We start from the raw sequence: 20,275 nt of genomic DNA, 5'->3' as shown, positions 1-20,275 counted from the left end.
ACAGTCGTCTTTGCAACTTCAGCAGATCCTAGCCGAGCAAAGAGTAGTAAATTTCTTTCGACGTGCAAAAGAAAAAAAGAGAGACAATTTCAAGAAAGAAATTTCGCACTTTATTTGATAGCTTGGAGAATAAGACCATGCAGCTCACTAGCCTTTTTGTTTTCCCGAGATGAAAAAGGAAAAGAAAAATCTATGATTAGCTTTTCTTGCAATAGATTGGCCACTTTCCAATCCAAATTCAAAGCCCAATCCTTGAAGCCACACACTGCACAGCCTCCTACAGGCACCTTTATTTTGGTAGGGCCTGAAGAAATTCTTCAGGGAGTACTCCTGCCTATATATAGTCCATGCATGCAGGGAGAGCTACCTAGGAATTTCTCACATCCATTCAACACAACTCATATCTCGTACACACATATATATTGGACGTCCAGCTAGCTGTGACAAGATTATTGAGCCTTTGTGTGTTTCTTTTTTTTTCCCGATTGGACACATGCTTTCCTATTTACGCACATGATATCTGATTCTTGCATGCAAATGCACTAAAAATGAGCATCTACAAGTGTACACTACTGATGCCTGCATATTCAAGAGAGTTTCTGGGTTTGCAACTACTACAGCTGTGTTCTAAAATTATCTGATCTTATACCGCGAAATTAAATGTAAGACTATCAACTTCTCCTTAAACTTTTCGTAAAAAATACACCGTTTAGCAATTTGAGAAGCTCGTATAAAATTCGAGAAAAATAAATGAGAATGATCGGCTAAAAGAACGCAGCCGTAAGTACTCTCTTAAAGGGCTTTTTTGGGATTGTAGGGATTTTAGAGGAAAATTGGAGGATTCAGTTCATATAGGATCTGAGGACTATTCGTCCTTTTAAATCGAAGGAATCGGATATTGGACAATTGTACGATCTTTCCTATCATAAATGATTTCTAGGAATTCTATAGGTTCTTTTTTAATTTTTCTTCAAGAAGTCCAAGACAAATCAATGCATGAGGCTTCAAATGAGCATCATAATGAAAAACACTCATCAAGCAACAAAAACTATATTTAATTTTTCATCCATCCTACACGTACCAACACAAAAGCAAAAAGGATATGTGTGCCTTCATTTTATCAAATCCTAATGTTTTTGTCACCATTTTCTGTACTACAGTGTATTTGTCCCTTAGTTTTACAAACTCTAATATAATGATTGCTTTCAAGATGAAGTTATTTTGGGACAAATTAGATAATGAAAAATAAACCAATGTTTGCAAGGGATGGTGTTTTTTTTTCAATCCTATGTTTTCTATATACACTGTTATACTATTGGACTGTTTTTTTATATTCATATGGTTTTGCAATCATGCACTCCTGATAAACCCTAAAATGTCGTGCAAATTCCAAAGCACGATATAGCAACAAAAATCTAGAGAATAAAGCAATAGTCAGAATCTAATAAGTATTTCCTCCGTTCTATATTATATAAGACATCGTTCATTAGTATCTTTATAAATCTAAAAATAACAAAAGAAACTTATAATATGAAGCAGACGTACGATGGTTCAAGAAAACTCAGCTTCTTAGTAGTATTATTTTTCTTATAACCTGCAGTCTCCCGCTCGCCCCCAAACAGGGACATACACTATGCCACCTATTTAGAGCACTAGCAGTAATTCAGACACTATTTACAACTGACTGAATCACTGCTGTCAGATGGTTAAATTAGCAAGGTATTTTGGCTCCTCAAGTGAGAAGGAAACCGATGCATGATAGGAAGGAGAGGAAGAAAACAAATGGCTGGCGGATGGATCAGAAACATTCAGAATGGTGCAATGAAATGAATTCAAGGTGCTCATGTCTACAGGTAGCAAGCAAGCAGGCAGGTAGGCAGAGGAGGAGGAGGAGGAGAAGCCAGGTGCATATGTCAGTGGCAATACTGGCGGAAAACTTGGGCATGCTTTGCTCCCCGGTGTCTTCATCTTGGCTCGGGTCAACAGCTCTGCTCCAATCTCATAATTATCCCCTCCTACGGCAGGCATATGCCCTGACCGCTTCTGAACATCTTCTTTGTCTCCAACCTTTTGTCTCTTCCTGCTCTTCTCTCTCCCTGCAGCTGCACTCCTCCACAGCACAATTAATTAATTTAACACTTCTCACTCCAGTAGCTACTACTATGATCCATCTCTCTCTATATACAACTATGGTCACACGTTGAGCTGAATGTCTAGCTAGCTGCAGGTCGCTCGTGTGTAGTACAACTATACACATACTCGTGCGAAGTGAAGTGAAGTGAAGTGGCTAGCCTTAGGTAGCTATCTGATGACCAGCGTATAGATAGATAGCTAGCTAGCTGCTGATCGGTCGCTGAGACAGTAGCTAGTTTGCTGGGTTTGATCGAATAAGTTGTTGAGATCGATCAGATGACCATGGTGAGGGCGGCGATGGCGGCCGGAGGAAGGGAGAGGAACGGTGGCGTCAGGCAGTACAACCGGTCCAAGGTGCCGCGGCTACGGTGGACGCCTGATCTGCACCACTGCTTCGTCCATGCCATCCACAAGCTCGGCGGCCAGGACAGTATGTGGTCTAATTCTTCGCCGTCGTCGTCCTCGATCCCCCATGCATTCTCTGTCCTATACCTAGCTAAGCTATATATATATCAAGCTTGGGTTTTTCAATTCTCTCCAGTTCTTTCGGTTTCTTCTCATGATTCTCATCTGTGTCTTGATCAGTTGGGGTGATTTGCATAATCTTTTTATTTGATCTCTCTATAGTCTAATTATCTTCTCGATCGTCTGCAGCTGTGTCTTGGGTTTTGCATGCATGCTTCTTTTTCTCTCTAGCTGGAGTAGTTTTCAGCTTCTGTTCATATGCACAACAGTGGGTTTTTTTTTTTCTCATGTTGGTGTGTGCATGCATGGTTTGCAGAGGCTACACCGAAGCGAGTTCTGCAGCTGATGGGAGTGGGAGGACTCACCATATCTCATGTCAAAAGCCATCTTCAGGTGTAGTTGATCACTTGGCCTTATATGTCTTGTGTCCTTGTAACTTGTCTTCTTCGATCGGTTACTAACTAACTAGCTTTGTCTCTGCTTCCTTTTTACCACTAATGTTTGTTTTCATACCACTAATGTGTTCTTTTTTTCATTTTGTTATTGGGAGCAGATGTATAGGAACATGAGGAATGATCTAGCAATGCAAGGTACGGTATATATGACATTCTAGATTACTGTTCAATTTTTTCTCTAACTTTGTTTTGCAGTGTGTTGCTACTTTTTTTTTTTTGCCTGCCAGGAGTGGTTCATGCAGATAAGCTCAGTTTTTTTTTCACAAACAACGTTTGCAGCAGGCGGATGTATATATCCCCTAAACCTATGTGTATCTTGTTGGGTCCTGAATTGCAAAGCCTTCTAAAAATAGTTAATCTAGCTACAATTCCTCACTGCCCGAAAAAAAATCGTGAGGCCCAGTACATAATCATAGTTCTAATTAACCGCAAACGCATAAAAAATGCAGGAAAATTGTACTGTTGAAGTTTAATCATATCACAGACTAGTCAAGAAAGATAGACTTAGTCTAAGCTCATAAGCACCTCTACCTTTAAAGAAAAATCTGTTGGGCATCTTGAGTATCATGCATATGCATGTGTTGCATGGATGGCACACTTCTCAAAACATAACAATTATTTGTGATTTTTTATACTAATTCTGTGGGCTGGACAGTGATAGTTCTTTATCCAGTACTTCATGAGAGGAGGAAAGGAAAATAAAAAAAAAACAGGAGGAGAGGGGGAAAAAGGCCTAAAACCAATCTCCTTTTGCCAATCTTGTGATCAGGGATACAGGTGCATCAACAGGTGGATCAGGAGCACACGTATGGAGGTGGTGTGGAAGTTTGGACTGATATGCAGCAGTGTGATCATGATGAGTGTGATGTCCCCTGCTTCAGCTGCCACTCCCCAAAGCCTAGAAAGGAGCCACTGCTTCACCTCCAACTGAAAAGGTCACTGCCTTTTATTTAATCACTTTATGCTCTGTCAATCTAGGAGTATATATGAGCTTATCAGTCACATCATGTACAATGGCAGCAATTTTAGACCATCATTTTGCATTCACTTTATATAGCCAGCATCTTGAGGTATCCCATCAAATATTCCTAGATCAAGTGAAAACTTGAAAAACACACTCTTTTCTTGAAAACAACTATGATGCATACATTCCTTGACATGATGTTTGCATGGCTATAATAAGCAAATGGTACGTATATATATTGGTACTGTATCCACGGGTACATTTTGATATGAAGGTAGTTCTTGTAGTAGTAGAATGTTTTGATAACTTGTTCCGTTATAGGAGCATTTATAGTTGTGGATCCCATTTCGTATAACTTACTTAGGACTTGTATGCTCTACTCTTAGACGATCTTCTTATATATATTTTTTCTTTGGTGACCATTATCTATACTAAGTGTAGTTGAGTATGATAAAACCTTGACACACAGAATATGCCCATCAATCTATCTAAAGTTGTTACCACTAGTTTATTTTAAACCATCAAGAGAATAATATAGATAGATTTGTTATGAGAAATACTCCCATACTAATATAGTTATATTATTATATCCAAACACAAAGCTGTAGAAAGTATTGGGAAGAGTAAAAACAAGACGTATTATACCTTTGGTCATAAGCACTACTTACACCATGGAGGTAGTCTAAGATTTGGTTAAATCTTTAAAACTTTGACCAACGATAATTTCATAGGTGTTTGTGGATTCTAATCCCTCAAGTGCCCCCCTCGTTTTTGCATATCATTCAAATAGTTATATATTTTTTAAACAATGATAAGATGGATTAATATATGATATATCACTCCACAAATATGCATGATCTTTATAATTTATAATAAAAGAAACAAAATAACCTTTGATTACTATACACATATTTAGAGTCATTTTTTGCAATTGTAAAAATCAAATTTAATTTTGCATTTTCGTGTAGTGATATGATATATCATACATTAATCTGTCTTGTTAAATTGCTTTAATGTTTTTTCATAAACATGCAATAGAAAAATATCCGAGGGTTTAAAATATTCCCTAACTTCAAACAAACAAGGAGAAAAACGTATGAATAGATTTTTCCTTGATGAGTACTATAAATATCATAGCTTTTTAGGTTTTGTAATCTTATCCTAATACAAAACCTCCAGTGAAATTTCAAATAATCGATCAAGTCTTGTTCTAAATATCACATATTTATAACCGGGGAGAAAGGAGTGTGTATGCAACTGATGTGTTACTTTGTAACAAAAGAATAAGTGTCTATTCAGTCTGAAGAAATTTTGCGAGAAATTTGGAGGTATTTAACTGTTTTATGTGAAAATCCTACAGTTTTTACGTGTTCTGAAGGAGCCTAATTAAGAAACCATAAGAATATAGAAACCCAAGATCAGGAATATATTCAGAATGTCATAAATTCTATAGGAAACAAAGCAATATGAGCTTGTCGAAATGGTACTTTGGATATCTCACAGAAAAGAGATGACAGAGTAAATTCAATATTTACAGAGAAGAGGGTGAAACTAAACTAGATCTGCATGTGCATGCATACCGAAGCTGTGTGGTTAGCCCCATTACCACTAGTGCATGCGAGACACCAGTTTGCACGCTGCACGCATGCATGTTTCCCATTTATATTCCTTTTGCCCCGCCTGCAGTGGCAATGAATATTGACGAGCCAGGCACGCGCGCACGCGTTGCACCCAATGGACATCGCAGGGAAGCAGCGGCAGCGGCAGCATCTGAGACGGACAACACGCGACGTGGCCGGAGCGAGGAAGAGGACGACGCGAGCGCGAGCCCCAGAAGCCATCGGCATCAGCAGCAGCAGCAGCTCAGAGGCCAAGGAATATGTGAGAGGGACAGGTCGTCGTCGTCGTCGTCGTCGTGGAGGAGGGGCCTGCAGTGCTACTATGTACACGCCCACACGACGACGATGATGCAGGTGGCGCAAGCGGCCATGGCGCCGCGGCGGGGAATAAAGCAGCTGCCGGCCGGCGGCGATCATGGCGGACGGCGACAGTGCTACGCCGCCCCGCAGTACAGCTCCCCCAAGCTCAAATTCTTGGGCTTCGTGGTGACATCGGGGCCTCCTTCTCCTGCTGCTGCTGCTGCTGCCTACTGCTGCAGCGATGACCACCGCCCTTTTCAGGTACTCCTCCCATCAGCTATCTGCATGCCGTTTAGTGTTCACTAGTACAACAAGTAAGCCTTTCTCGGCTATCCATGGAGTAGCAGCATATTACTAGTGATCGTTCAGAGATTCAGAGGGACAAAGCGTATGGATCAGTGACTGATCGACTAATCCACCACCCAGAGGCCACTGTCTCAGTCTGTCCAAACAGTGTATATAGTGTTTGTGTGCATTCGTGCATGCAGCCATGCACACATGGATCATGCGCGAACGGATGGGTTCATTTATACCCGTTCCGTGTAGTGCCTTTTGTAACTTTGTTCGTGTCTTGGCATGCCTGTCCACCATGGAGCTTGCGACACACAGACACGCAAAGATTGGAAACTTTTTTATTTTTTAAACATTTTTAAGAAATAATTTTATTAATAAATCTCCGAGAAAAATATTTTCAAAACTAAACCTTTTTGACCACGCCAATGCTAGTGGCGTGGCAAAACAACGCTGTCACGTCGCCTGTTCGGGCATGCCATGGTGTGGCAGTCTTGCCACGCTATTGTCAATGGTGTGGCAAGACAATGTTGCCAGCCACCGACAATGGCGTGATAAGTCATTTGGCTACGCTAATGTTGGTAGCGTGGCCAAAAGGTTCATGCGGTGGAAATATTTTTTCCGGAGGTCTAGTAATAAAATTATTTCTTAGAAATGTTTAAAAAATAAAAAATTTCCAAAGATTGAGAGAGATCAGAGAGAGGGATGTATAGAAGAGAGATTGGTCGCATTGCATCATTGCATGCAGTCGTTTTGCTTCCCTCCAATCACACCAGAAAGGCAAAGGCTTTGAAGTGACCAGCCGGGTAGCCCTACCTTTCCCTTTTCTTGTCTAGTATAATAATTTTGGTCGCTGATTAATTAGCACATGGATCCATGCAGGTCGGCCACCGCGCCGCCGCGCCAACGGCGATCTGCACTACCGGCGGCCACCAACTGGCCGGCGCCTCGTGCAACGACGACGTCGCCGCCGGGAGCGCGAATACCGTAATGCCGTCGTCGTCGGCAGACGGAGACCAACACGACGACTGCTCGCTGTCGCTGTCGCTGGCGTTGGACACGGGATGCCTTCGCGGCGGCGGCGGCGGCTCGACGACGTCGTCGTCGGGCAGCCGGATCAGCCTCGACTTGTCGCTGTCAACGCTTGACTCGTAGACTCAACAGTCAGACCGTCCGGTGCGTGCGCGCGCGACAGCGTGAGATGTGGTGTGGAAAAGTTTGGGCCTTTGTGGGCTTCGTGCGTGCATGGCAGTTTTCTGGCCAGGGTTTGTCTGTAGTTTCAGGCCCAGGTCAAGGCAGATCATGTTATTCCATAGCAGATCTTACCATTTACATCTCTTGGGCTGCGAGTTGTTGTCACGTACGGGCCTCTTATTCACCGAGATAAAAAAAAAATAGAGATACTGCCTACACAACGGGATAAGTTAGGTTGACGACGTCGTAATGATATCAGCATGGTATGGGAATAAAAGAATCATCTATGATATTATATTTTATTATACCTGTTTTATCGGATACCTAATGTATCATGTTAATATCATACTGATATCAACATATAAAATATCTCATTGGATCAATGGGATACCGCTTTCTAAAAAAGTAATCATCTATCAATCTATGAATCTTAACGACGTGGCTACCTAGCACGTATTATTGTGTTAGTTCTAACCAGCGACATAACATGTTTACCTAATGTATCATGTTAATATCATGATGATATCAACATATAAAATATCTCGTTGGATCAATGGGATACCGCTTTCTGAAAAAAAGTGATCATCTACCAATCTAGTGATACTTGATGCCTCGAACTTCCGCACCTCATATAAGGTAGTGTTGGTGAAGGTCACATTGCCCTATATTCAACCACAACTTGGTTATGAGCAAGGAAGCGAGTAAGTGATCGAGTTGCTCGTAGGCAGGTGAATTGTCTAGATAAACTTTTTGTTACAAGCTTGAAGCAAGACACTATAAACGAGTGCATATCCTTAGTGGTACCGTAGACGATCTCACTTGAAGATAAACTACTTGATGACAAGTAGCTCCTTAAAGGATGGATTCGCACCAAGAACAATGAGATTTACTTCAGTTCAATAAAAAGTACCTCGAGATACCGGTATCTCGCGGTACTAAATCGTTTGTGATAGTTGGATCTAATAGTGTACATCATACTTAGCTAGATCCGATGGTGAACAATGATTTGATACATCGAAATACTTTTTGTTAGACTGAAGCAAATCTCAAAAACAATACGGTTTGTATCAATAACGCTACCATAGAGAAACATGCCTCTAAATGGCTGAAAACCAGTGCAAATACCTTTCTTCAGCGTGCTGAAAATACAAGGAAAGTTTTGCCAGTTCAAGGTTGTACCTTTCTCTTAAGTTGACGTAGAGCAGTAACATGAATGATTTGTCAGCTTCTGCACGGACATATCAAGTGCCTCACCCGGACTGAACAGTAAAGTGTAGAAACAAATCAAACTAAGCTCACTGCTTCACATGGGCAACACAGCCTACACAGAGTCTTCGTTAAGATATAGTCGGCCCAGTTCTTACATGTGTATATTTATAGGGGTGAGTATACACGCGTTATGAGCCACTGGTATTGTGTTTTGAAAGGAAAAAAAAAAACTTGTATCCGCAAAAAAAGTCATGCAGTACTAGTCAGGTTAAGAAATATGCATACAGTTGATCTAAACTTTAGACAGAGTTGCAGCAATCGGTGTTTCTCCTTTGATGAATCAGCCGGTAACAGTCTCTAGCTAGTGATCCACGATATTTATACTAATATATACAGGTTGTGATTATGTGATTATGCAGTGATTGACTTGATGCTTGCTTCCTGGACATGTTTAGCTATATTTGCAATTGAAGAGACCATCCGGCCTAGTTGCTATTGGTCAGAGGCACCAAGTGCCGACCGTTTAGTCGTAAACATTGGCTCCATCAAGAGGCCAAAAAGAGGATCATAACTTAGAATTTAATTTACACGGCAGGTGGCTAGTGGCGGAGCTCCTAATTTCTTTCTTACCCTGAAAGTAATCTAGCCCCCAGATCGAAAAAAAAAATACAAGTTGAATGAAACACCTTGTCGTCTTCAATATATATTAAAAAAAATACAAAGTGAAAGGATGAATTCAATGGGAATTTCCGGTGGATTTGGTTCCATTTGGCGGTTTTGAAAGCTCGGTCCAGTTTGGTGGAGGAATTTGATCACCGAGCGTGACCGAGCCACGCTTGTATATCCCGATACGGAAGCAAAAACCGATCGCGAGTGGTATCCTCGGATTTAATAAGAACATGGATAAACTTATAAAAGCTAATGAAATCTAGCTATCTTTTTCATACAACCCAAATCCAGTTTGATGTTATTTGGACCTAATAAAAAAAACGAGCAGTTTGTGTTATTGAATATTGATACGATGTAGGAGCCGAACCAATGGAACTGAAAGCCACACAGCAACAGTGCCGTTTTTTTTGAAACGATATATTTACAAATAGAAAATAATTTATGATTAATTTTTATTGCATATCCATATTTTTCAGCGATAAAAACAAGTGCTAAAAAAATAAGTTTGATAGAGAAAAACTCTAAATAAATTCTAAATTTAAAATTTAGTTTTATAAGTATAAGGAGAAACGAAAAGATATGGCAAGCCACCGGTTCATACAATACAAATACACGCCAAAACTGCCATTGGGTCGCGTCGCGCACGCTGGCGCCGGCGCGAGCCATGCATCCCCGCACGCGCCATTAAAACCCCATTCCGGTGGCCGCGCCGGTGCAACGCGCGTTTGATCGCGTTGGGCGACTGGGACTTAAACCCCAACGCGCATGGCCACGGCGGACGAGGCCGGCGGCGCGGTCGCCGGAGTTGAAGCTGGAGCGGGCGATCAGGGTGGTGGCGGCGGTGGCTGTCTCGGGGAGGTGAGGAGGGCGGCGAGGGCGGTGCTGTTCCTGGCGGCCGTCGCGCTGCCGTGCCTCGTTCTGTACAGCGCCGCCGTGGCGCCGGCGGGGCGGTTCGTCCGGCCGGCCGCGCTGCTGTGGCCGGGCCGCACCGCGCCGCCGCCACGCAGCGACGTCGACCCGACGGTGAGTACGTTCGCCTTCATTTTTGTTTTTGAAAAACTTCGTGAATTCTGTTCATGATCACCAGAAAAGCAGGAACATTTCTTTGCATCTCACTGTTTTCTAGTACTATTTAGTAAACTTTTGGATGGAACAGTGTACAGCCAAAATTCCTCTTAGGTTTTATTAGTGTTGTTAGTGGCAGTAAACACAATACTGATGAACCAACATGAATACACCCCCTCTGTTTATTCCAATCTAGTGGCGATGGTGAATCCGAGAGATCAATTGTTCACCATTTTGAGATAAGGTCTGGAAATTGCAAATTGTTTAAAAGTTGTAGTAGATGTGCGCATAACTGAGCTGTAAATTATGTTGACAACTAACTGATGTGAATGATGTTATCGTTCATTCGTTCTCATTTGGGCTTCTTTCTGGATCCCTACTTTTCAATTGCAACGTGCTTCAAATTACGGTGTAATTCAACGTTGTGATGCATGCATCCAAGTTGTTTTACTTGGAGTGATAGAGATAATCCACGCCCTAACGCCCGGGAAATTTACTCATCCTGTAGCAGACCTACCATGTTTGATAGGCCACGGCAGTTTTTTTTTTAACAGTCAACAGTCAACACCCAATGCCAGAATCCAGACCATTGACATGGTTAGCATTCTTAATTAGCAAGCAACATGATGAGCTGTCTGCCTATCAAATTAACTGCGCCTTAACCATCACTTCTATTGGAGAAGGTTTTGCCAATCAAATCCAGACTTCCTGTACCGAGCCGATAACACAAACTGTTCGGTTTCTCAGTCAAATTCAAACTGAAATTTAAATTCCAACAAAAAATCTAGATTTCACTGATTTTGCTTGTTTATCAACGTCTTTCATAAAATCCGGGGATACCGCTAGGCAGTCGATCCGGATCAATACTGTGATTTTGGGATATTTTTAACCGTCCGATGTACGACGAACAAACGAGGTTGATCGCTGCAGTAAACTACAGTAATTAGCATACTGGGATTTGGATAAATTACTATGCTACTTAGTATTGTTACAATAGTAAATACAACGTCCGTTTCATAATGTAAAATGTTTGATTTTTTGTTACAACATTTGATCATTCGTTTTATTCAAAAGTTTAGTACATATATAAAAAATATATAAAAAATGATAAGTCGTACTTAAAGTTGTAAGTCATGAGCAAAATAAATAATATTTCTATAATTTTTGAATAAGACAAATAGTCAAATATTACAACTAGAAAAGTTAAATATTTTATATTATGAAACAGAGAGTAACCGTAAAATCACTGTTCAACTAGCTGTCTTTGCCTAAGAATGGTTTAAAATCTGGTATTAAAAGTGTCAGCCTGAGGCCATTCACACACTGCATAGAGGCTTGAGCGAGTGGTATCGGTGGCCAGCGATGATTATCCAGCCTTGAACCACTCCCTTCACAATGTATCTGTCCTTATATGGACACCATGCTGTCACTTTTACTCTTCTCTTCCTTCTCGCGTCCACTGCACCGTCTCTCTCCACTCTTTCACCTCCATATCTAGATCCACGCCCTGCAGACGGAGGTGGCGGCGATGGGGAGGGGGTTGCTCAGGGTGACGACGACGACTGGGCGGCAAAGATCCTAGTTCGTCTCCTTCTCTTCATGTGCTTTTTCACTCTCACAATATATTTCTTGATCCTAGTTCGTCTCTTTCTCTTCATGTGCCTTTTCATCCTCACAATATATTCCTTGATCCTAGTCCGTCTTCTTCTCTCTATGTGCTTTTTCACTCTCACAATGTATTCTTTGAACATGGTCTCACCTCACCTATGGCAAAGACCACTCACTCTCCTCACTCCCTCTCTCCACCACAACAGCGGGGCTCCTATGTGGCGAGTTGAGACCACCCGTCACGTAGGAGCACTGTGAATATCCGGAAAGCCTTACCTGAGGCATTGGGAAATTTGTTCGTTCAGAATGTTTCCGGCTAGCAATCAGTCTGGCATCACTATCTGAAAAAACAGTAACAATTTTACACATACGAGGTTGTGCGTGTGCACGCAGGAAGGTGAGGACGCGAGGCTGGAACGCGTGCTGAGGGCGGCGGCGATGGCGAACGACACGGTGATCCTGACGACGCTGAACTCGGCGTGGGCGGAGACCGGATCGGTCGTGGACGTCTTCCTCGAGAGCTTCCGGATCGGCGAGGACACGAGGGGCCTCCTCGACCACCTCGTCATTGTCTCCCTCGACCTCGCCGCGCACCGCCGCTGCGAGCAGATCCACACCCACTGCTTCGCGCTCGCCACCGACGGCGTCGACTTCTCCGGCCAGAAGAACTTCATGTCCGATGGCTACCTCAGGATGATGTGGCGCCGCATCGACTTCCTCCGCCTCGTTCTTGCCAAGGGCTACAGCTTCGTCTTCACGGTAACAACACAAGAACTCAAATCATCTTTTTTTTTTCGCGGCATTGACAAAATCTGAAGCTTTGAGCGTTTGTTTCGCCAGGACACGGACATCGTGTGGTTCAGGAACCCGTTGCCGCACCTGTACCACGACGGCGACTTCCAGATCGCCTGCGACCACTTCACCGGCGATCCGGACGACCTGAGCAACAGCCCCAACGGCGGGTTCGCGTACGTGAGGTCAAGCGCGGCGACGGTGGAGCTCTACCGGTTCTGGTACGCGGCGAGGGAGAAGCACCCGGGGCTCCATGACCAGGACGTGCTCAACCTCATCAAGCGCGATCCCTACCTCGCCCAGCTCGGCGTCAGGATCAGGTTCCTCAGCACCGACCTCTTCGGCGGCCTCTGCGAGCACGGCCGGAGCCTGAGCACGGTCTGCACCATGCACGCCAACTGCTGCATCGGCCTGCGCCGGAAGATCGACGACCTTGGGCTCATGCTCCAGGACTGGAGGAGGTTCATGGCGACGCCCGAAACGGACAGGCATTTTGTCACCTGGAGTGTGCCCAGGAATTGCAGGTAATTAATTAACCAAGAAGACGCAGTCTGTGATTGTGATCTGTAACTGATTAGTTTGTTCTTGTGGTGATTTATCCTTTTGCAGTATGAAGAAACTGGAGCGGTAGGAGACTGAAAAGAAGACTTTTTTCTCAAAAAAAAAAGACTTTTAACTGCAATGTGTTAGATTAGAGCCTTGTCTGTACTCTGTACCATAGATGAGATGGCTGGCACCAACCAAATGAACCTGCAGCTAACTGTCGTTGACAAATACTATTGCTTTTGTTAAAAAGTACTCGCTCTGTCCCAAAAAAAAACGAATTCTCTGGTTTACGTTTGACCATCCGTAATTAAAAAAATTAGTCACACGTAAAGTACTATTCATGACTTATCATCTAATAAAAACAAAAATATCAATCACAAAAAAATTTTAAATAAGATGAAGAGTCAAAAATTAAAGATAAAAAGTGAAAAATTGGTTTATTTTGGGACGGAGGGAGCAGTACTTTCTAAGTTGGGAAGTGACAGTACAAATTTAGTCAAGGGATACAGCTTAATTAACTGTACTGCTAAGAAACATTTTTTTTCACGCTTTGTAGTTTTTCGAATCTATTACCTACTCTGAAACGATCGACCGAATAAAATGTATCACCCAAATTCTGAGATAACTGAATGAGCTCAGACAAATTCTGTATTGGCATTTCTCTGAAACATGAGTTTTACTAGGCATACACCCAAATTTCCAACGAAAAACATTATCTTTTTCCTTGCCCTGAATCCATTATGACATTCGACTTCATGGAGCTCTCGCACAGCCGCATTGTCATGACAGGCCTGAAAACAGAATCAGTGAAGAACATGAACCCAGACACGGATTTGGGATCGCTCTGCAGTCGACTTTCCCCTGCAGCCACCACTGACATATGGGCTCGAAAGGCGCTAGGTCCACATGTTAGCGACGAGATTCTCTACCGTCGACTGCAGAGGATCCAGTTCCCCAAGACCCCCGCCCTTCCGATGAAATCATAACAGAGCTGGAGTAGAATGAAGTTACAGACAAGTTTTCCGCAATATCTGAAGAAAAGTTTCACCTGCTGCTGCTGATGCCATGGACGATTTAACCAACCCATCAGATAAACTCTGCAAGCTTGCACACACAGCCTAGCAGCAGGAATGGAAGAGGCAAGCACAGGAGACAGAAAAGGGGAGGTGAACTCCAGCTCCAACTGAATCTCCTGCTCCTCTGCATGCCCCTTCCACTGCTGCTGCTACAGCCCAAAACCAGCTAGCCCTAACCACAATTGTTGCTGCTGCTGCTGCATCCATTGGTGAACGGCGGCATATTTGTACCCCGGCCATGGTGCGCCGGTAGTACAAGTCAGTTGCAGTACACAGGGAGATCGTTAGGCTAGGCAGCTTGTACTTCAGCCTAGCAAGTTATCACCAGTGTACTAGCTTTCAGCTTGTACTCTTGTACTGCAGAAACGCTGGAGCAAACGCTCCAACGCCGATCCGTTGAGCAAGTCGTCTACGCCACAGGCTTCACTTTCAGTGACCCCGTCGCGTTGTCGCAATGCAGGTTTTCCTCTCCCATGTGTGAAACTGACTTGTTAGTACCACCTGTATTAGTGATTAATCATACTATGTTCATAATTTTTGACAAAGGTCAAGTCTGTCTCGTGATGCACTCTCAAATTTATCTTCGAAAAAGTAATCGCATCAAATCTGTTGTACGCCCGACATGTAGTACTAGTATCGGGTGATGTACTCCAGGCCAATCTGCGAAGTACTACTCCATATTTTTGTGAAAGAAGTTGTCATCGATGCTAATAGTACAGAAGCATCAAGGCGTACAGCCGTACAACGTGAGATGAGCTTTACAGTAAACTTCTTTCGTTGATGTACGAGACGATGAACTAGGTAGCCAGGAGGAGGGGATGAAAGAGTGGAAAATGCTCTTATTTTTCGATTGCACTTTTTCCAAATTATTAAATATTTTTTAAAAAATATAGAAAAAATACTTTAAAATTTATATTAATCAATTTCAAGTTTAGAATAATTAAATTTTTTTGTTTAGTTATACGCTAATGATCTCGTTATTCCTTTTTGTCCCCTCCTCTCCGCCTTAGTCTTGGGTCTTGCAGATACGTGAAGTTTTGAACATCCAAATAAAATATCTTAAGTTGAATTATCTCTACTACTACGAAGAGTCATCTCTCTGCATCCCCTCTCCTACTGTTCCGCGTGGAGCGCAAGGGCCGAACCGATGGAAAAACTTGTAGCACGTCCTGGTCACATTGGTCGTAGCAATAGTCCAGTTGCGATGGATGAACATACTAATGGTCATCTGAAAAGGTAGCATTAACACGATACTTGCATTCACCCAATTGCCAATTGGACCACCAAATGCACAACTAGCATACGCAGCTTTTATAAATTATATTCGTACCTGAATTCTTATTTTGATATTAATTATTTTTTAATTTAAATTTTAGATATTGCTAAATTGTATTTACGTATTGATTATTTCTCTGGGTTTTACTTATTTTTAACCAAAGTTTTAGATGTTTCCATATTATAGTTTAAATTTTTTAATTAGAATTTTGGATTTTCTAAATTGTCTTTACACATGGACTCTTTTTCACTTTTCTTTATTTTTAATTCCAAAATTGAATTTTAGGTGTTTATAAATTGCACTTCTTAATAGACTCTTCACTCGACATTAATTATTTTTTTAATTTTTATTCCGAATTTGCATTTTTTTCTAAAATATATTCATACATGGACTCGTTTTTTACTTTTATTTATTTTAAATTTCGAAATTGTATTTGTAATTGTATTTTTTTGCGATTAATGTATATTTTTTTAGCCACTTAGAGTGAACATGGTGAACTATTTTCTTATTACTCGTATATAAATGATAAGCAGACGAGTAAGACATATTTACCTGGTACGATCTCTTTTTAGTAAAGAGCATAATAATTTTTTTTGAAAACACAGTAAAATACAGACGCTCATAACGCACGCGCACTCTTCCCTAAAAACGCATCTAGGGTGCTACTGAGACCTTTATAACAACTAGGCTACATGTCCTTTCGCAAAGAGCATAATAAAATTTGACTAGGCTTTGGCAGGGGACTTGGACAACCCCACCCGATACGTCACGACGGATATCTGTATAGATACCCTTTTCACGGATATCTGTGCTGGTTGCAAGCAAAGAGCCTAAACGCGCGCGACGCCTACGGAGATGCATTAGACGTGACGACCTGTATCGTGTTGCTTGAACTGCTACCCGTGGTTCTTCGAGAGGACACGGGATGCCGAAATTCGAAACAGCGTCTCAAAGCACAAAACCAAACGAAGAGGAAGTAATTGAAACAAGTTCCCGAAAGAAAACCTGAAGTCTGTACCAAAGTTCAGTACCACACCTCACAGAAAATGGCCCGTCCGTCTCTGCAATGTATCTCTTCTTCGACGGTCATGTGTTCCTGCGTCGAATCCGAGCACGATACAGGAAGTAAATTCCGCCCGGGGACAGTCAATGCACGTGCGTGCTTCATTACAGTGTATATTGTATATATGTTTCTGCACCTACGGGAGAGCCTTAGTTCTCGTACACTTTGCACTCGTCGGTCTCCGGGTTGTCCTTGCAGAAGTCCTCCAGTGGGTCGCCGCTGCCCTGCGCCGCCACTCCCGGCCACTTGCTCGCCACCAGATGCGCCAGATCGACCACGCGTTGGCTGCACCACACACAGCAACATCACACATCGAGCAGACGCATGCAACGTAGTAATATTTGCAGTAACGCATGCATATTTTGTGCGTTTTGCTCACCTGTAGCCCCACTCGTTGTCGTACCAGGCGACCACCTTGACCATGTCGTCGCCCATGACCATGGTGAGCGAGGCGTCGATGGTGGAGGAGACGTCGGAGCAGCGGAAGTCGACGGACACGAGCGGCACGTCGCAGACGTCGAGGATGCCGTTGAGGGGGCCGGACGCGGCCTTGCGGAACGCCGCGTTCACGTCGTCGGCGGTGATGCCGGTCTTCACGGTGTTGATCACCAGGTCCACCACGGACACGTTCGGGGTCGGCACGCGGAGCGCGATGCCGTTGAGCTTCCCCTTCAGCTGGGGCAGCACCAGAGCCACGGCCTTGGCGGCTCCGGTGCTCGTCGGCACGATGTTTAGCGCCGCCGCCCTCGCCCTCCTCAGGTCACGGTGCGACGCGTCCAGCAACCTCTGAAGAAGAAGAAGAAGCGCGCAGCGAACTCATGAGTAATCGTCGACGACGAGAGACGATGCAGAAATCAGTCTTATCCTGCTCGATTTCAGAAACCGACCTGGTCGCCGGTGTAGGAGTGAGTTGTGGTCATGGTTCCCTTCACGATTCCTGCACGCACCAGAACACACAGTCAGGAAAAATTCATGGGCGTGCTTCAGATCGATCGAAACAAAAGGGAACTGTCTCTTACCAAACTCTTCGTCCAAGATCTTGACGAACGGAGCAAGGCAGTTGGTTGTGCAGGAAGCATTGCTGCAAGAAACATAGTTCATCGATCAGTTATGTTTGCTCATGCGAATTATTGCAGGTTAATTACTGCTTGCAAAACGCCGCTGTTGCTTGCTTACCTGATAATGTTGGCCACTTCGTGGGAGTAGTCCCCCTCGTTGACACCGAGGACGTAGGTCGGGATGTCAGCACCCTTCGCCGGAGCAGTGATGATGACCTTCTTCGCGCCGGCCTGGATGTGCTTCCCGGCGCCGGGGCCGTCGACGAACACTCCAGTGCCCTTCATGACATACACAGCAGTGCAGCATTCATCGTCAGACTCGGACAGAGATCACGTTAGTTTAGTTGGGAGATTTACTCATCAGCTTGCTTACCTCGATGACAATGTCGATGCCGAGCTCGGCCCATGGCAGCTTGAGGGGGTCCCTGTTGGAGACGACCTTGATCAGCTTGCCGTCGACGCTGATGGTCTCGTCGTCGACGATCTTGACGTCGGCCTTGAAGGTGCCGAGCATCGAGTCGTACTTGAGAAGGTGGGATGCCTGGCAATTACATGTGCAGGGAACACAGCTAATTATGTCGGAATCAGTCTCATTGATTAGTCTGCGTGTTGTCGAAAATGGGTTTACTACTTACGTTCCTGACGCCTCCGCTGTCGTTGACGACGATGACCTCGAGCGGGGAGTTCTCACGGCCGTGCCAGCACCGGAGGAAGTTGCGCCCAATGCGGCCGAAACCGTTGATGGCCACCTTGAGCTTCGCCTCAGCCGGCGCCCTCACGGCGTTCTCTCCGGTGGCCTGCCACAGGTTGAACAGTTCAGGGTTGCACTAACAAAAAAATGCAGATCTGTAGGTGATATTTTGCTGTGATATAGTAACTTGGCATTTTATCTTGGCTGCATGCATGGTGCTAGGATATATAAAAATCAGGAAGCATTTATCTAGGTAAACTACCTCCGATGTGAAAAGTAATATTATGGAAATTAACATAATCATTTCGTCGTTTCGCTTTTGCTTATGTTTATAAGCCAAAATTTACGTTTTAAATTTAGAGTTGATTTTATGATTTTTTTAATCAAAGTTTATTTTCCCGCCTTAGCTATTAGATTACTAAATAAATAAATAAATAAATAAGTTTTATTAATAATTTTTTTATTTACAAATATATCGTTTGACTTTTTCAACAATGACCCCCAATCTCTAATGCATGTTTTATTGTTATACTCTCTTCGTTCTAAGATAATATAATTTCTTCCTACCTTTGTTTAAAATAAGCTACAACCACTTATTGTTACTCACATTTTTTGATAATGGATTAATTAAACTTTTGGATGTACAAAACCATTATTGTTACTCTCTTAAACTATATATCTATAAAAAATATAGAAATATAACTATATGAAAGAGTTTTTAATGACAAATTTACTCAAAATATTTTTGCATTTTAATCTTAATAATTTTTGTATCTACTCATGATTTTAAGGTTCAACAGCATGTATTGCAGTACGACGCATTAGTACTAGGATCATGTGTTGCTACCAGCAAAACATAAAGATCCACCAGCACATCCAGGTGATTGATTGGTTTTTCCTATCTAGAGAGCGAGATCAAACTATTCCTACTGAATCACCAGGAGTTTGTCAAACATTTTACAGTAAATACTTTTGCAAAAAAAAAACTCATAAATACCAAAGGGTTTGTATTGATGTACATCAACTGCTACTGTTTTCTAGAACCACACGGGGCATCTCCTGTTAACTTGGAGTCATACTAATTAACGTGCTCAACTTAGGAGCATTATGCACGATTGATCACTTAACAGTTGAAGACACAGTACGCTGCAGCTCATATAAACTACCGAAACAAAGTGAATTGCACAAGAAAAGGAGGAGCAGCAGCTGCAGAGCTTATTGCTAGCTAAAATCAAGCAGGCACGCACCCTGGCGACGAGCTGCGAGCCAAGCACATCGGAGAAGGAAGCCTCCCTCGCCGCGTGGCTGACGGAGCACGATCCCGGCCTCAGCCCGGAGAAATCGGCGAAGTCCACCCTCTGCACGCTCACATTCCATCAAAAATTCACGCAAAAGACGAAGCGAGCACGAGAGAAATCACGCGCGCAAAACAGCACCTGCTTCGACGCCGCCCTGCTGTGCAGCCGCGCGGTGGCCGGAATGCGGGACGCGGCGAGCGCTGCGTGGGTGGCCATGGCTCGTGGTCTTCCTGGCTCGCTCCCTCGGATCGCTCGGCGAAACGGAGGCGACCGGACGACGCGCATATGTAGTGGGCGCGGCGATCACCGGTGGCGCTCGGGGGGCTTTGTGGCTGGCGGCGAGACCGGGATAAGGCGATTGCACGCGCCGCAGCCACCCGTTGCGCGCGAGGCGATATCCGGTGTGGTTGTGTGGTGCCCTCGTCGTCGTAGGTGAAACGCAAATATCTATCTGCAGTGCACGCTCCCGTCGCTGTGTGTCAGAAAATGCTATATTTTCATGT

At 43.6% G+C, this 20,275-nt stretch overlaps 3 protein-coding genes across 3 annotated transcripts; 2 read left to right on the top strand and 1 right to left on the bottom strand.

Moving 5' to 3' along the window:
- Positions 1-2,409: 2,409 nt before the first annotated feature.
- Positions 2,410-7,382, top strand: LOC121053987. Its single transcript, XM_040522746.1, has 6 exons — positions 2,410-2,563; positions 2,915-2,991; positions 3,152-3,188; positions 3,823-3,990; positions 5,761-6,197; positions 7,110-7,382. Exons 1-6 carry the CDS (start codon positions 2,410-2,412, stop codon positions 7,380-7,382), a joined length of 1,146 nt encoding a protein of 381 aa, XP_040378680.1.
- A 2,682-nt stretch (positions 7,383-10,064) lies between these two features.
- On the top strand, positions 10,065-13,593 carry LOC102704872 (uncharacterized protein At4g15970-like). The gene is made up of 4 exons (XM_040522744.1): positions 10,065-10,322; positions 12,366-12,731; positions 12,813-13,288; positions 13,374-13,593. Exons 1-4 carry the CDS (start codon positions 10,065-10,067, stop codon positions 13,393-13,395), a joined length of 1,122 nt encoding a protein of 373 aa, XP_040378678.1. The 3' UTR covers positions 13,396-13,593.
- A 3,036-nt stretch (positions 13,594-16,629) lies between these two features.
- LOC102704595 (glyceraldehyde-3-phosphate dehydrogenase GAPB, chloroplastic) lies at positions 16,630-20,156 on the bottom strand. Its single transcript, XM_006649263.3, has 9 exons — positions 19,911-20,156; positions 19,722-19,832; positions 18,419-18,580; positions 18,157-18,324; positions 17,902-18,062; positions 17,745-17,806; positions 17,613-17,662; positions 17,105-17,511; positions 16,630-17,010 (listed from the first exon to the last, which is right to left on the bottom strand). Exons 1-9 carry the CDS (start codon positions 20,055-20,057, stop codon positions 16,875-16,877), a joined length of 1,404 nt encoding a protein of 467 aa, XP_006649326.2. The 5' UTR covers positions 20,058-20,156; the 3' UTR covers positions 16,630-16,874.
- Positions 20,157-20,275: the final 119 nt, after the last annotated feature.

This window comes from Oryza brachyantha, chromosome 3, assembly GCF_000231095.2.
Source record: "Oryza brachyantha chromosome 3, ObraRS2, whole genome shotgun sequence".
Classification (NCBI taxonomy): Eukaryota; Viridiplantae; Streptophyta; class Magnoliopsida; order Poales; family Poaceae; genus Oryza; species Oryza brachyantha.
The sequence above is the reverse complement of the archived record's forward strand: the minus strand, read 5'-3'. Positions and strand labels throughout refer to the sequence as shown.

Excerpts from the sequence above, each read along its gene's own strand:
- LOC102704595 (XM_006649263.3), bottom strand. The coding sequence starts at position 20,057 with ATGCGCGTCGTCCGGTCGCCTCCGTTTCGCCGAGCGATCCGAGGGAGC. Across the intron at positions 19,833-19,910 it reads GCAGGGCGGCGTCGAAGCAG|AGGGTGGACTTCGCCGATTT; the intron begins GTGCTGTTTTGC and ends GTGAGCGTGCAG. Across the intron at positions 17,512-17,612 it reads ACTCCTACACCGGCGACCAG|AGGTTGCTGGACGCGTCGCA; the intron begins GTCGGTTTCTGA and ends CTTCTTCTTCAG.
- LOC121053987 (XM_040522746.1), top strand. The coding sequence starts at position 2,410 with ATGACCATGGTGAGGGCGGCGATGGCGGCCGGAGGAAGGGAGAGGAAC. Across the intron at positions 2,564-2,914 it reads CAAGCTCGGCGGCCAGGACA|AGGCTACACCGAAGCGAGTT; the intron begins GTATGTGGTCTA and ends CATGGTTTGCAG. Across the intron at positions 6,198-7,109 it reads ATGACCACCGCCCTTTTCAG|GTCGGCCACCGCGCCGCCGC; the intron begins GTACTCCTCCCA and ends GGATCCATGCAG.
- LOC102704872 (XM_040522744.1), top strand. The coding sequence starts at position 10,065 with ATGGCCACGGCGGACGAGGCCGGCGGCGCGGTCGCCGGAGTTGAAGCT. Across the intron at positions 10,323-12,365 it reads GCAGCGACGTCGACCCGACG|GAAGGTGAGGACGCGAGGCT; the intron begins GTGAGTACGTTC and ends GTGTGCACGCAG. Across the intron at positions 12,732-12,812 it reads GCTACAGCTTCGTCTTCACG|GACACGGACATCGTGTGGTT; the intron begins GTAACAACACAA and ends TTGTTTCGCCAG.